Source organism: Staurois parvus, unplaced genomic scaffold, assembly GCF_062004578.1.
Source record: "Staurois parvus isolate SC_StPar_1 unplaced genomic scaffold, SC_StPar_1.0 ptg000044l, whole genome shotgun sequence".
Classification (NCBI taxonomy): Eukaryota; Metazoa; Chordata; class Amphibia; order Anura; family Ranidae; genus Staurois; species Staurois parvus.
In genome coordinates, this window is record NW_028317840.1 from 884,646 (window position 1) to 896,866 (window position 12,221).

Here is a 12,221-nt window from a genome sequence, read left to right on the forward strand (position 1 = left end):
CTAAGCATAAATTCCCCTTCCTCCCGGTTCAAATCTGCTCCCCTGCTGAAATCCCCCCTCCCAGCACAAATTTTTGTCCCTCTTCCCCCCCCAGCTTAGATCCTCTCTCAAATTGTCCCTCCAAGCACAAATTCTCTTTCCCTTACTCCAAATTCCCCTCTCCCAGCACAAATTCCCTTCCCCCAATCCCTAATCCTTGCACAAGCCCCCCTTTCCAAAACAAATTCCCCCTCCTAGCACAAATCCCCTCCCCCCTCTACCCTATTGCCTTTTCTAATACGAATCCCCCAAATCCTCCCTCCTAGCATGGATCCTCTTACCCCTTTCTCAACACAAATCCCCCCAAATCACCACTCCCAACATTTCCCCTACTAGAACAATTCTTACCCCCTGCTGTGACGGGCGCGGCGTCAGACCCCAGCCCTTCTCACCAACTTGTGACCGAAGGACTAGCCAATCTAAAACCGCACTGCCACTCGCGTAACAATGCCACTCTCAGCTGCACCCTGCACAAAGATTTTCCAGCTCACTGGACCCCAATCTAGGTGCCAGCAGCCTGAGAGCAATTGTTTATATCAATAAATACCAGCGCAAACCCACATAATAAATTGCATCACCCAACCCATTGAATTGGTAATAAATAAATATTACAAACTTAAAAAAACTGTGATACAAAAACACTTTTGTGTTATTAAAAAAATAATTAAAAATAAATAAATAAATATATAAATGATTGATAAGTCCAGTGACAAAAAAATCCCAAAATAACAGTCCCGTGACAAAATTAATTATATTGTAATTGCATTGGATTCTTCCGTGCCTTTGATACCTTCACCATCCACCAGTGCAAAACCAACATTTACCGCACTCACCAGATAAAGGTGAGTCAAACGCCTTTCAGGGATATTAAGGGCTCCTGGACCCCCTTTTTACTTTGTATAAGACCTCCAAATAATGCCTCCTCTCGGATATGGATACCTCTTCTGGTTACTCCTCTCACCGAATCCCCCAGGGAAAATCAGGAAGAAGAAAAAGCCATAGTGTGATACCGTAGTGATTTCCAATCAAAAGAATTTCTCCAGACCACTCACATTTTAGCAGGATATAACCCGCCTTTTATTGGAACAAAACGATCTTGCTTTAAAAACGATCTATTTTCCATATACAGCGACTTTTGTATAGAGACCCCACAGCCTGGTATACAGCAGGATGACAGACCTCAGATGCAGACTATCCACTATGCAAAGATGGCCCCTTGGAACGCACCGCTCGGCGTGCGTTCCACTCACCGGAAATGACGTCAGACGCCGGACATGCAAAGAAAAAAATTTAAAAAAGAAGAAAAAGAAAGAAAAAAGAAAAAAGAAAAAAAGAAAAGAAAAAAGAAAGAAAAAAGAAAAAGAAAAATCCAGAAATATATATAATATAAAAATACAAAAATACAAAAATACAAATAACCCCTAATCATGAAAACGCACTTCGGACATTAACTATATTCTACCAATTGGACAAAAAACAGTTTATATCAATATCTGCATTCAACCCATTAGGATACAATGTACCCATCTGGTATATCCACTTCGTTTCATTTTGAGAAACATTTATTACCATATTTCCCCCTCTCCAAGGGGCCTCCACTCTATCTATCCCACAGAATTTCAACGATGCCGGATCTCTATTATGAAAATGACGTCAGACGCCGGACATGCAACCCGAAGTGCGTCAACGCGTTTCGCCCCACCCACAGGGCGTTATCAAGACGCTCTTTTCCTCTGCCAAGCCGTTTATAAAGCAGTGGGAGATCCCTCCCACTAATTACCCTGGACACAAAACTATCCATCACCGCCATCCCTCTGTATACCCATGTGAGGTCCCCTCACAACAAAGACACTTACATTTGTATTAAAAACCATACTATTATCCATAACCTTATGTCTTCTACCCCTAGACATAAGGGTAGAGACAGGAAATTAAAATACATTAATTATTAAAAGAAGAATGTCAGTATAAAAATAAAAATAAAAGTAAAAATAAAAATAAAATTAAAATTAAAATAAAATAAAAATAAAAATAAAATTAAAAATAAATATAAAAATAAAAATAAATATAAATAAAAATGAATATAAATAAAAATGAAAATAAAAAAATAAATAAAAAAATAAAAAAATTAAAAAAGAAAAGAAAAAAATAAAAGAAAAAAATTTAAAAAAGAAGAAAAAGAAAGAAAAAAGAAAAAAGAAAAAAAGAAAAGAAAAAAGAAAGAAAAAAGAAAAAGAAAAATCCAGAAATATATATAATATAAAAATACAAAAATACAAAAATACAAATATCCCCTAATCATGAAAACGCACTTCGGACATTAACTATATTCTACCAATTGGACAAAAAACAGTTTATATCAATATCTGCATTCAACCCATTAGGATACAATGTACCCATCTGGTATATCCACTTCGTTTCATTTTGAGAAACATTTATTACCATATTTCCCCCTCTCCAAGGGGCCTCCACTCTATCTATCCCACAGAATTTCAACGATGCCGGATCTCTATTATGATATTTTCTAAAATGGTATGACAAACTATGATGTTTAAATCCCTTCTTTATGTTTCTAATATGTTCTCCCAACCTAGTGGCAAGTTTTCTCGTTGTTCTCCCTATGTACTGGAGTTTGCAAGAGCACTCCAACAAATAGGTGACATGCGTACTGTCACATGATATAAACTTTTTGATCTTATGGGATGCACCATTAGAACAGGATTGAAAATCCTTATAATGCATTTTACTGTCCCCTTTCAAGGATCTGCAGGCCAAACATCTCCCACACTTGAAAAAACCAGCCCTATCTAGAAACGTAACCACTTTCCTAGGTACATCTGGAACATTTTTCACAAGTCGCGTTCTTAAAGTTGGTGGTTTTCTATAAATGAACAACGGTTTCATAGGCAACACTTTCCTCAAAGTTTCATCCCTTATTAGAATTGGCCAATATTTATTAATGATGTTTTCAACCAATTTATAATGCTTGGAATATCCTGTAATGAAAGCCAAATCTCCTAACTTCTTTTCATTTTCTTTTTTCTTTAAGAGTTCTTCTCTACTAATCTTTCTAACCTGTTCCAATGAAGCAGCCAAAATTTCTTCTCCATATCCTTTTTCCCTAAACCTTTGCAATAACAACTCAGATTGCTCCAAGAAAACACCTTCATCATCATAATTACATTTCATCCTAATAAGTTGGCTCTTAGGGATGGATTTTAGCCAATTTCTATGATGGCAACTAAAATTTGGAATGTATCCATTCCTATCAACTTGCTTGAAATATGTCTTAGTGTAAAAGCTATCATCTTTCTTATAAATTGTCAGATCCAAAAAATCCACTGCCTCTTCACTAATATTTTTGGTAAATGATATATTGAAAGAGTTATTCCCCATCTCTTGGATAAACTCCTCCAATGTTTCTCTTGTACCTTTCCAAATTATAATAATATCATCAATAAATCTTCTATAAACCAGCAACTCTGTATTTCTTCTCTTGAAAATGGCTTCACTTTCCCATCTACTCATGAACAAATTCGCCACTGATGGTGCATATTTGGCCCCCATGGCCACACCCCTTGCTTGCCTGTAATATTTTCCAGAGTACCAAAAATAATTATGTGACATAGCTAAATTTAAACTATTAAGTATAAATTCAGTTTGCTGTGATTTCAAACCTGCTTTAGCCTCTAAAGCCCACTTAACTGCTCCGAGTGCATCCGCATGTCTTATATTAGTATACAGGGAGTTTATATCCACACTAGCCATCACACATCTCCTTTCTTCCCTAATTCCCCTAATCAAATTGATCAGATCACCACTATCCCTCGGATATGCTGGAAACATAGAAACTAGAGGCTGCAGAAACTTGTCCACATATTCACCCAGTCTACAAAACAAAGAATCTATCCCACTAATAATGGGTCTCCCGGGGGGTTTATTAAGATCTTGGTGGATTTTTGGTAATTGATAGATCACTGGTATTATTGGGGCAGATGGTACCAAATATTTAATCTCCTTTTTATTAAGTATTCCTCTTTTACCACCCTCTTTGATATGTTTTATTAACAGATTCTTATATTTACAAGAGAACAAGACAAGGGTACAAGAGAAACATTGGAGGAGTTTATCCAAGAGATGGGGAATAACTCTTTCAATATATCATTTACCAAAAATATTAGTGAAGAGGCAGTGGATTTTTTGGATCTGACAATTTATAAGAAAGATGATAGCTTTTACACTAAGACATATTTCAAGCAAGTTGATAGGAATGGATACATTCCAAATTTTAGTTGCCATCATAGAAATTGGCTAAAATCCATCCCTAAGAGCCAACTTATTAGGATTAAACGTAATTGTGATGATGAAGGTGTTTTCTTGGAGCAATCTGAGTTGTTATTGCAAAGGTTTAGGGAAAAAGGATATGGAGAAGAAATTTTGGCTGCTTCATTGGAACAGGTTAGAAAGATTAGTAGAGAAGAACTCTTAAAGAAAAAAGAAAATGAAAAGAAGTTAGGAGATTTGGCTTTCATTACAGGATATTCCAAGCATTATAAATTGGTTGAAAACATCATTAATAAATATTGGCCAATTCTAATAAGGGATGAAACTTTGAGGAAAGTGTTGCCTATGAAACCGTTGTTCATTTATAGAAAACCACCAACTTTAAGAACGCGACTTGTGAAAAATGTTCCAGATGTACCTAGGAAAGTGGTTACGTTTCTAGATAGGGCTGGTTTTTTCAAGTGTGGGAGATGTTTGGCCTGCAGATCCTTGAAAGGGGACAGTAAAATGCATTATAAGGATTTTCAATCCTGTTCTAATGGTGCATCCCATAAGATCAAAAAGTTTATATCATGTGACAGTACGCATGTCACCTATTTGTTGGAGTGCTCTTGCAAACTCCAGTACATAGGGAGAACAACGAGAAAACTTGCCACTAGGTTGGGAGAACATATTAGAAACATAAAGAAGGGATTTAAACATCATAGTTTGTCATACCATTTTAGAAAATATCATAATAGAGATCCGGCATCGTTGAAATTCTGTGGGATAGATAGAGTGGAGGCCCCTTGGAGAGGGGGAAATATGGTAATAAATGTTTCTCAAAATGAAACGAAGTGGATATACCAGATGGGTACATTGTATCCTAATGGGTTGAATGCAGATATTGATATAAACTGTTTTTTGTCCAATTGGTAGAATATAGTTAATGTCCGAAGTGCGTTTTCATGATTAGGGGTTATTTGTATTTTTGTATTTTTGTATTTTTATATTATATATATTTCTGGATTTTTCTTTTTCTTTTTTCTTTCTTTTTTCTTTTCTTTTTTTCTTTTTTCTTTCTTTTTCTTCTTTTTTAAATTTTTTTCTTTCATTTTTTTCTTTTCTTTTTTAATTTTTTTATTTTTTTTATTTTTTTTTTTATTTTCATTTTTATTTATATTCATTTTTATTTATATTTATTTTTATTTTTATTTTTATATTTATTTTTAATTTTATTTTTATTTTATTTTAATTTTAATTTTAATTTTAATTTTATTTTTATTTTTACTTTTATTTTTATTTTTATACTGACATTCTTCTTTTAATAATTAATGTATTTTAATTTCCTGTCTCTACCCTTATGTCTAGGGGTAGAAGACATAAGGTTATGGATAATAGTATGGTTTTTAATACAAATGTAAGTGTCTTTGTTGTGAGGGGACCTCACATGGGTATACAGAGGGATGGCGGTGATGGATAGTTTTGTGTCCAGGGTAATTAGTGGGAGGGATCTCCCACTGCTTTATAAACGGCTTGGCAGAGGAAAAGAGCGTCTTGATAACGCCCTGTGGGTGGGGCGAAACGCGTTGACGCACTTCCGGTTGCCTGTCCGGCGTCTGACGTCATTTCCGGTGAGTGGAACGCACGCCGAGCGGTGCGTTCCAAGGGGCCATCTTTGCATAGTGGATAGTCTGCATCTGAGGTCTGTCATCCTGCTGTATACCAGGCTGTGGGGTCTCTATACAAAAGTCGCTGTATATGGAAAATAGATCGTTTTTAAATCAAGATCGTTTTGTTCCAATAAAAGGCGGGTTATATCCTGCTAAAATGTGAGTGGTCTGGAGAAATTCTTTTGATTGGAAATCACTACGGTATCACACTATGGCTTTTTCTTCTTCCTGATTTTCCCTGGGGGATTCGGTGAGAGGAGTAACCAGAAGAGGTATCCATATCCGAGAGGAGGCATTATTTGGAGGTCTTATACAAAGTAAAAAGGGGGTCCAGGAGCCCTTAATATCCCTGAAAGGCGTTTGACTCACCTTTATCTGGTGAGTGCGGTAAATGTTGGTTTTGCACTGGTGGATGGTGAAGGTATCAAAGGCACGGAAGAATCCAATGCAATTACAATATAATTAATTTTGTCACGGGACTGTTATTTTGGGATTTTTTTGTCACTGGACTTATTAATCATTTATATATATATTTTTTTTTTTTTAATTATTTTTTTAATAACACAAAAGTGTTTTTGTATCACAGTTTTTTTAAGTTTGTAATATTTATTTATTACCAATTCAATGGGTTGGGTGATGCAATTTATTATGTGGGTTTGCGCTGGTATTTATTGATATAAGTTTTTTTTGGTTTTTGCACCTGTGTACAGCAGCATCTCACGGGGAATAGTGTGTGTAATAAGAGAGTCCTGGGCGCTGAGGTTTTTTCTTCTTTACAAACGAGAGCAATTGTTACTGGGTCAGGTTAATTACGCAATTAACCCTTCACACTGCCACCACCACCTTTTTACAGAGAAGGAGGAAACTCACAAATCTTAGCAGTAACATTATGATGTTTGAATAAGCATCTGTATACACACTGTCACAGCAGACAGATGTATCCAGAGGTTTTAAAACACACAGTAGCACTCTTCAGAGACAGGGATTCTTAGTTTGCATTAAAGAGATTTAGAAACAGTTCAACACTTTTCAGAAAATAGGATTTATTACTAAAAAGGTCAAAATGGTGCAATAAAAATATTTACAGAAAAGATGTAACCAATATATATATATATATAAATAGAGAGAGCAATAACACAACAGAGAGATAATAGGAGGAAGTTTACGAAGGTAGGATACTTGCAGAAGTCCTTGGTTTAAACAGCGTTCAAGTATCTTGAACAAAAAGGTGCCTTTTCTCCCAAAGTTGGTTCCTGATGTTAAAAGGGAGAATCTCTTCTTCATGCCTCTCTCCAGGCATGACAGCTTTTCTAGTGTCCCAGCAGGGGGTGTCTACTGAAGCCAAGGGCCAATCGCCTCATTTAGGGAGGGGGGGTTAGGCGGAGACCCAGGCTAGGACCAAATCCCTCGTGAGTTTATACCATGGTCAATAATCTTCCATAGGTACATGTACCATCCTAGCCACTGGTAGATGAATATGCAGAATGATATTCTGAACGTCCAGACATCAAATATGACATATCTTACCGTTCCAGATAAGGACATATTGCTTTCTACTCTCGTGTAGACGCCACATAGGGGTGAAAGGTGTCAGGTGACTCATATTAAACTGACCTATCTGAATATATGCTTTGTTTTATTGTACCTTGTTCCTGTCAGGATTTATGAATTTGTAAGAAAAAGTGGTTTCAAGTGGGATGTACGTTTTACTGCCACTCTGGAATGCCTTTCATCTCCAGTGACCGACTGATTTATAGCTTTACAACCAGGCCAAGGCAAGAGTCTGACAGACATCATGGGACCAGCTAATTGGGTGCCCTGTGCACTCCTGAACTCAGCACACACACAGACCACATTCCTTGCAAGGGGAGGGGGGCTGGAGAGAGAAAGAATGATATTTGCAGAGTATGATACAAGATGGTGGATCTTAGCAAAAGGGTTGTCCGCTTCCATATCTGCAATTATCACGCCTGCCGCCCCCCAAATTCCTCCTTCCAACACAAATCTCCTCCCCCCAATCTCCTCATGGTGCCCCCCTACCTCACATGATACCACAGTGCCTAGGGCAGCTGCCCCTCCTGCCCACCCCTTGTCTCAGTACTGCTGCAATGCCATGAATGATCCTCAAGCTGAAAGGAGGGGCAGCAGAGGGGAGGAAGAAAGGACAGAGGAGGATGCCGGGTGTCTGGGGCCAGTGCAGCAGCTGAGCTGCAGCTACTTCTAGTGTTCCTCTCAGACTCAGTCCCTTACTGCAAGCTGGCTGGTGGCTGCTGATCATAGCGGAGTTCCAGCCCTTCTCTTCCCATACATCAGCAGAGTCGGAGCTGCGCATGTAGGAAGGTAATATCTGATCTCTCGTGTCTGTGAGTCTGACCCGGGTGGCCAGCCATCCATCACATGTGCAATGTGTCAGTGAGTGAAGACATCATCACAATCCCACAGCCTGCTCTTCTACTGCCTGCTGAGCCTGCTGATCTGTGTCATAGTTGGTGGTGGTGATCTGTTGTGTTGGATCTGTCATTGTGCGGGATCGCTCAGTTCAAGTGTTGTGTGTTATTTATCTTTTTTTGGGGGGAGGTGGTACAGTAGCTGGTCTTGCCTAGGGCGCAAAATAGTCTAGCACCGGCCCTGTCAGCAGCAGTGGTATTTATCAGTGTTGTTTAATGATGTCCAATTTTTGGAGATGGACAAGGATCATTAGACTTGACCACCCGTTATTATGAGTTTTATCTATGTTATATTCTTTGTAACTAAAGACATTAGTGAGGAACATCTGTTAAAAAAACACATTTGTGTGATGTGTTAGTTTTATAAATACTTTTCTTTATGTTAACTTATGGTACCATCTAGTGGCCAATAATATATAATCAAGTGTTAAATACAAAAATCCACACATTCCAGTAACAGTTTTTAAGGCCTCATACACACAGAATGTTTTGCAAACTTTCCTAGAAGCCTCTCATTCTTGGCAATAAAAATGCTTGAGGCTTGTAAAAGTGTGTAACGCATTTAGGTGCATTTAGCCGTGTCAAGCGCTTTCCTAGAATAATAATCTAACCCAAATAACCCTAACACTAATATATTCAGGCCACTGAAGTGAATTAACACTCAAGTGCTAAACGTGCCTTGTGTTGAGTGCATTTACACGCATTTACAGGTGTCAAGCGTTTTTTTTTTTTTCTCAAAATGCCTGTTCCTGGATGCACTGGCAGTGAGTTTTTTTTCTGCAACTCCCTTGCCACTAAACTCCTCTAAAAGCCTATGTGTGCATATACACAGGCTAACATGAAGGGGTGTTTAGAGGCAGAAAACAAATGCCAGACGTCTCTAGGAGCAGCTGAAAAAATGCCCTGTGTGCATGAGGCCTTAATCTGCAGACTGCCAGCAGTACAGTTTATATTTTTATTTCAGTAACTATAAAGCACTGTCAATTTACACAGCACTTTACATATATATTGTACATTCACATCACTCCCTAACCCTCAAGGGGTGTACAATCTAAGGTCCCTAACTTACATTCATACATACACATACTAGGGCCAATTTAGACAGGAGCCAATTCACCTACCAGCATGTCTTTGGAGTGTGGGAGGAAACTAGAGTACCCGGAGCAAACCCATGCAAGCACAGGGAGAACATGCAAACTCCAGGCAGGTGATGCTGTGGCTGGAATTTGAACCAACGACCCTAGTACTGCCAGGTGGAAGTGCTAACCATTTAGCCACTGTGCTGCCCAATTTTACTACTAATCTCTTCTATTTCTTGTAAAATTAACAAGTACAATATAGAAAGCACTCAATGAAGACAAGTCACTTTTGGCCTTTTAAGAGGAACATTGTACTTTACACTGCAAAAGTCATGGATCTCTATGCCCACTTTAACATTATGTGAAAAATGCATACACAGAAACAATGTACAAGTGCACCAAATTCAGAAAAAGTATTTACACACTGTTTGTGGGAGCTCTGAACCCTTCACAAGTAGCATGGTTGAGGGAAAGTGATATTCAATTAAAGAGAAGCTAAATACGCTATAAGGCAAAATGTATGCGGATACCCCTCCAAATGATTGAGGTCAGGGGTTTCCAGTGAAGGGTACTGTAAAAAAATCTTTAGACAATCGTGCACTTCCTTGGCAATAGTTAGGGAAGGCCCCTTTCTGATTTAGCATGACTGCACCCTTGTGCTCAAAGCTAGGTCCACAAAGAGACAGTATAAGGATTCTGGTGTGGAGGAACTCAAATAGCAGGCACAGAACTCTGACATCGGCTCTATTGAACACCTTTATGATGAATTGCAACGCCAAATGCAAGCCAGGTCTTCTCATCCAACATTAGTACCTGACCACCTCACAAATGCCTTTCAGGCTGGATGGGCACAAATTACTCTAAAATCTTGTGCAAAGCCTTCCAATATCGCAAAACAGATTCAGCAATGCAAAAACATGCATACATTGCAGAATAAAGAGAGCTGCACAAAGCTATTTAGTTTTCTTTTCATTTAATTTGTTAATTGAAGGATTTTGTTTTGTCATATTTGTTATGTTAACCAGATTTGTTTTCAGGATATGTTTTGTATCTTTGGGATTCGTTTGGTATATTCGTTTGTATCAAAAGGGTTTGATATTTTCGAATCTGATCTGAATTCATTGTGCAGAATAGCTGGTTGTTAAGGAGAGGACAGCCGCCTGGTCCTTTACAACCATGACTAATCTGCTGTCAGCGGGCTGTAAACAAACAAGTGCCAATGAAAAAAAAACCAGCGTGCTCCCCCCAAAGCACCTTCTCCCCATGTTGATACGGACAAGTGCCTTTTCCTAATTACTCTAGGCAGTGGTTGTGGGAGTCTGCTGGCGGGGAGTTTATGGGAATCTGGAAGCCCCAGATCCCCCCCTCCATGTGAATGAGTATGGTCCCCTGAAGTAGATCCAACGTGAATCACGATGAATGCCGACCCGTAGAAAAAACCCCCAAAAAACAGCTGCCTGTTACACATGATATATCCTATCCAGGGACACATGCCAAATGACAGGTAAACATAGGGGCAGAGTCACACGGTGATGTGTGACTATATTTACCTGTTATTTGGCAAATGACGTTTCCTGTGGAGAGACACTCACCCAATGACAGGTAGACATGAGGACAACAGAATGTAAACAAAACAAGTGCCGACATTAACATTTAAAAAAAAATTTAAAAAAGAGTAGATTGCCCCCCCAATCCATACCGCACCCTTCAGATCTGGTATGGATTTTGAGGGGAACTCCATGCCAAAATTATTTTGTAAAATAGCGTAAGGTCCCCCCTAAAATCCATACCAGAGCCTTATAAAAGCATGCAGCCCAGCAGGCCAGAAAAAGGATGGAGACAAGCGTGCACCACCCCCCTTCTACCTGAACCATGGAAGGTCACATGCACTCATGGTGGAGTGTTTTTAGAGAGGGGGGATTCCCCCCAAAGCATCTTGTCCCCATGTTGATGAGGACAAGGGTCTATGCCTTACAACCCTCATCCCTCTGACAGCAGATCAGTCATGGTCATTATGGATGCGGCAGACACCCTCTCCTTAACAAACGACTATTATTCACAATGAATTCGGATCATTCTAACAAATTAAAAATGTGACATCATCCGAATTAAACAAATTAAGTGAATGTATTCGTTATTTTTGTTATAACGTTTTCTATGTCAATTCGTAAATTTGGATACAAATCTCCAAAAATGACATTTTCATACAAAAATTAATCAAAACAAAAAAAATTGCATGTCTAGGTGCAGCATAGTACCATGTTACACCATACTAGTGTAATATGTAACATGCTACTAAAGGTGAACCTATCCTTTAATCATGCTGCAAAGACAGAATAACTGTTGATATGTCAGAAATGTGGTTTGCTTCTTCTTTCCTGTCTGAGCTCTTCAAAGCTCTGAAAATCTAAGCATGCAAAGTAACTATGTCCACCTCAGTTGTGATGGATTACAAAGGACGCAGTCCTCATCTCATCGATGGACATTTTTCCAAAGGAATCCAATTAGAAAAGTATGTGAACTTTGGGAGAAAACATTTTCAAATAGGTGGAGTTATTTAACAGAAGTCATAATGAATGAACGGTTTTGCTTACCTGGTAAAGGTAATTGTACCAGCAGACCACTAACACTAGAATCACGGTTTAATTTGCTTATCAAATCCAATAATTCTTCCTGAGTAATATAGCTGGGTCTAAGTAAAACTTCACTGGAAATTCCTA

General features: G+C 38.4%; 1 protein-coding gene across 1 annotated transcript in view; it reads right to left on the reverse strand.

Moving 5' to 3' along the window:
• MTHFD2L (methylenetetrahydrofolate dehydrogenase (NADP+ dependent) 2 like) overlaps positions 1-12,221 on the reverse strand; it is a 125,365-nt gene that overhangs the window by 98,121 nt on the left and 15,023 nt on the right. Inside the window, exon 4 of the mRNA XM_089663710.1 lies at positions 12,096-12,218. Coding sequence (XP_089519836.1) covers positions 12,096-12,218 — 123 coding nt within the window. The remainder of the gene's footprint in view (positions 1-12,095; positions 12,219-12,221) is intronic.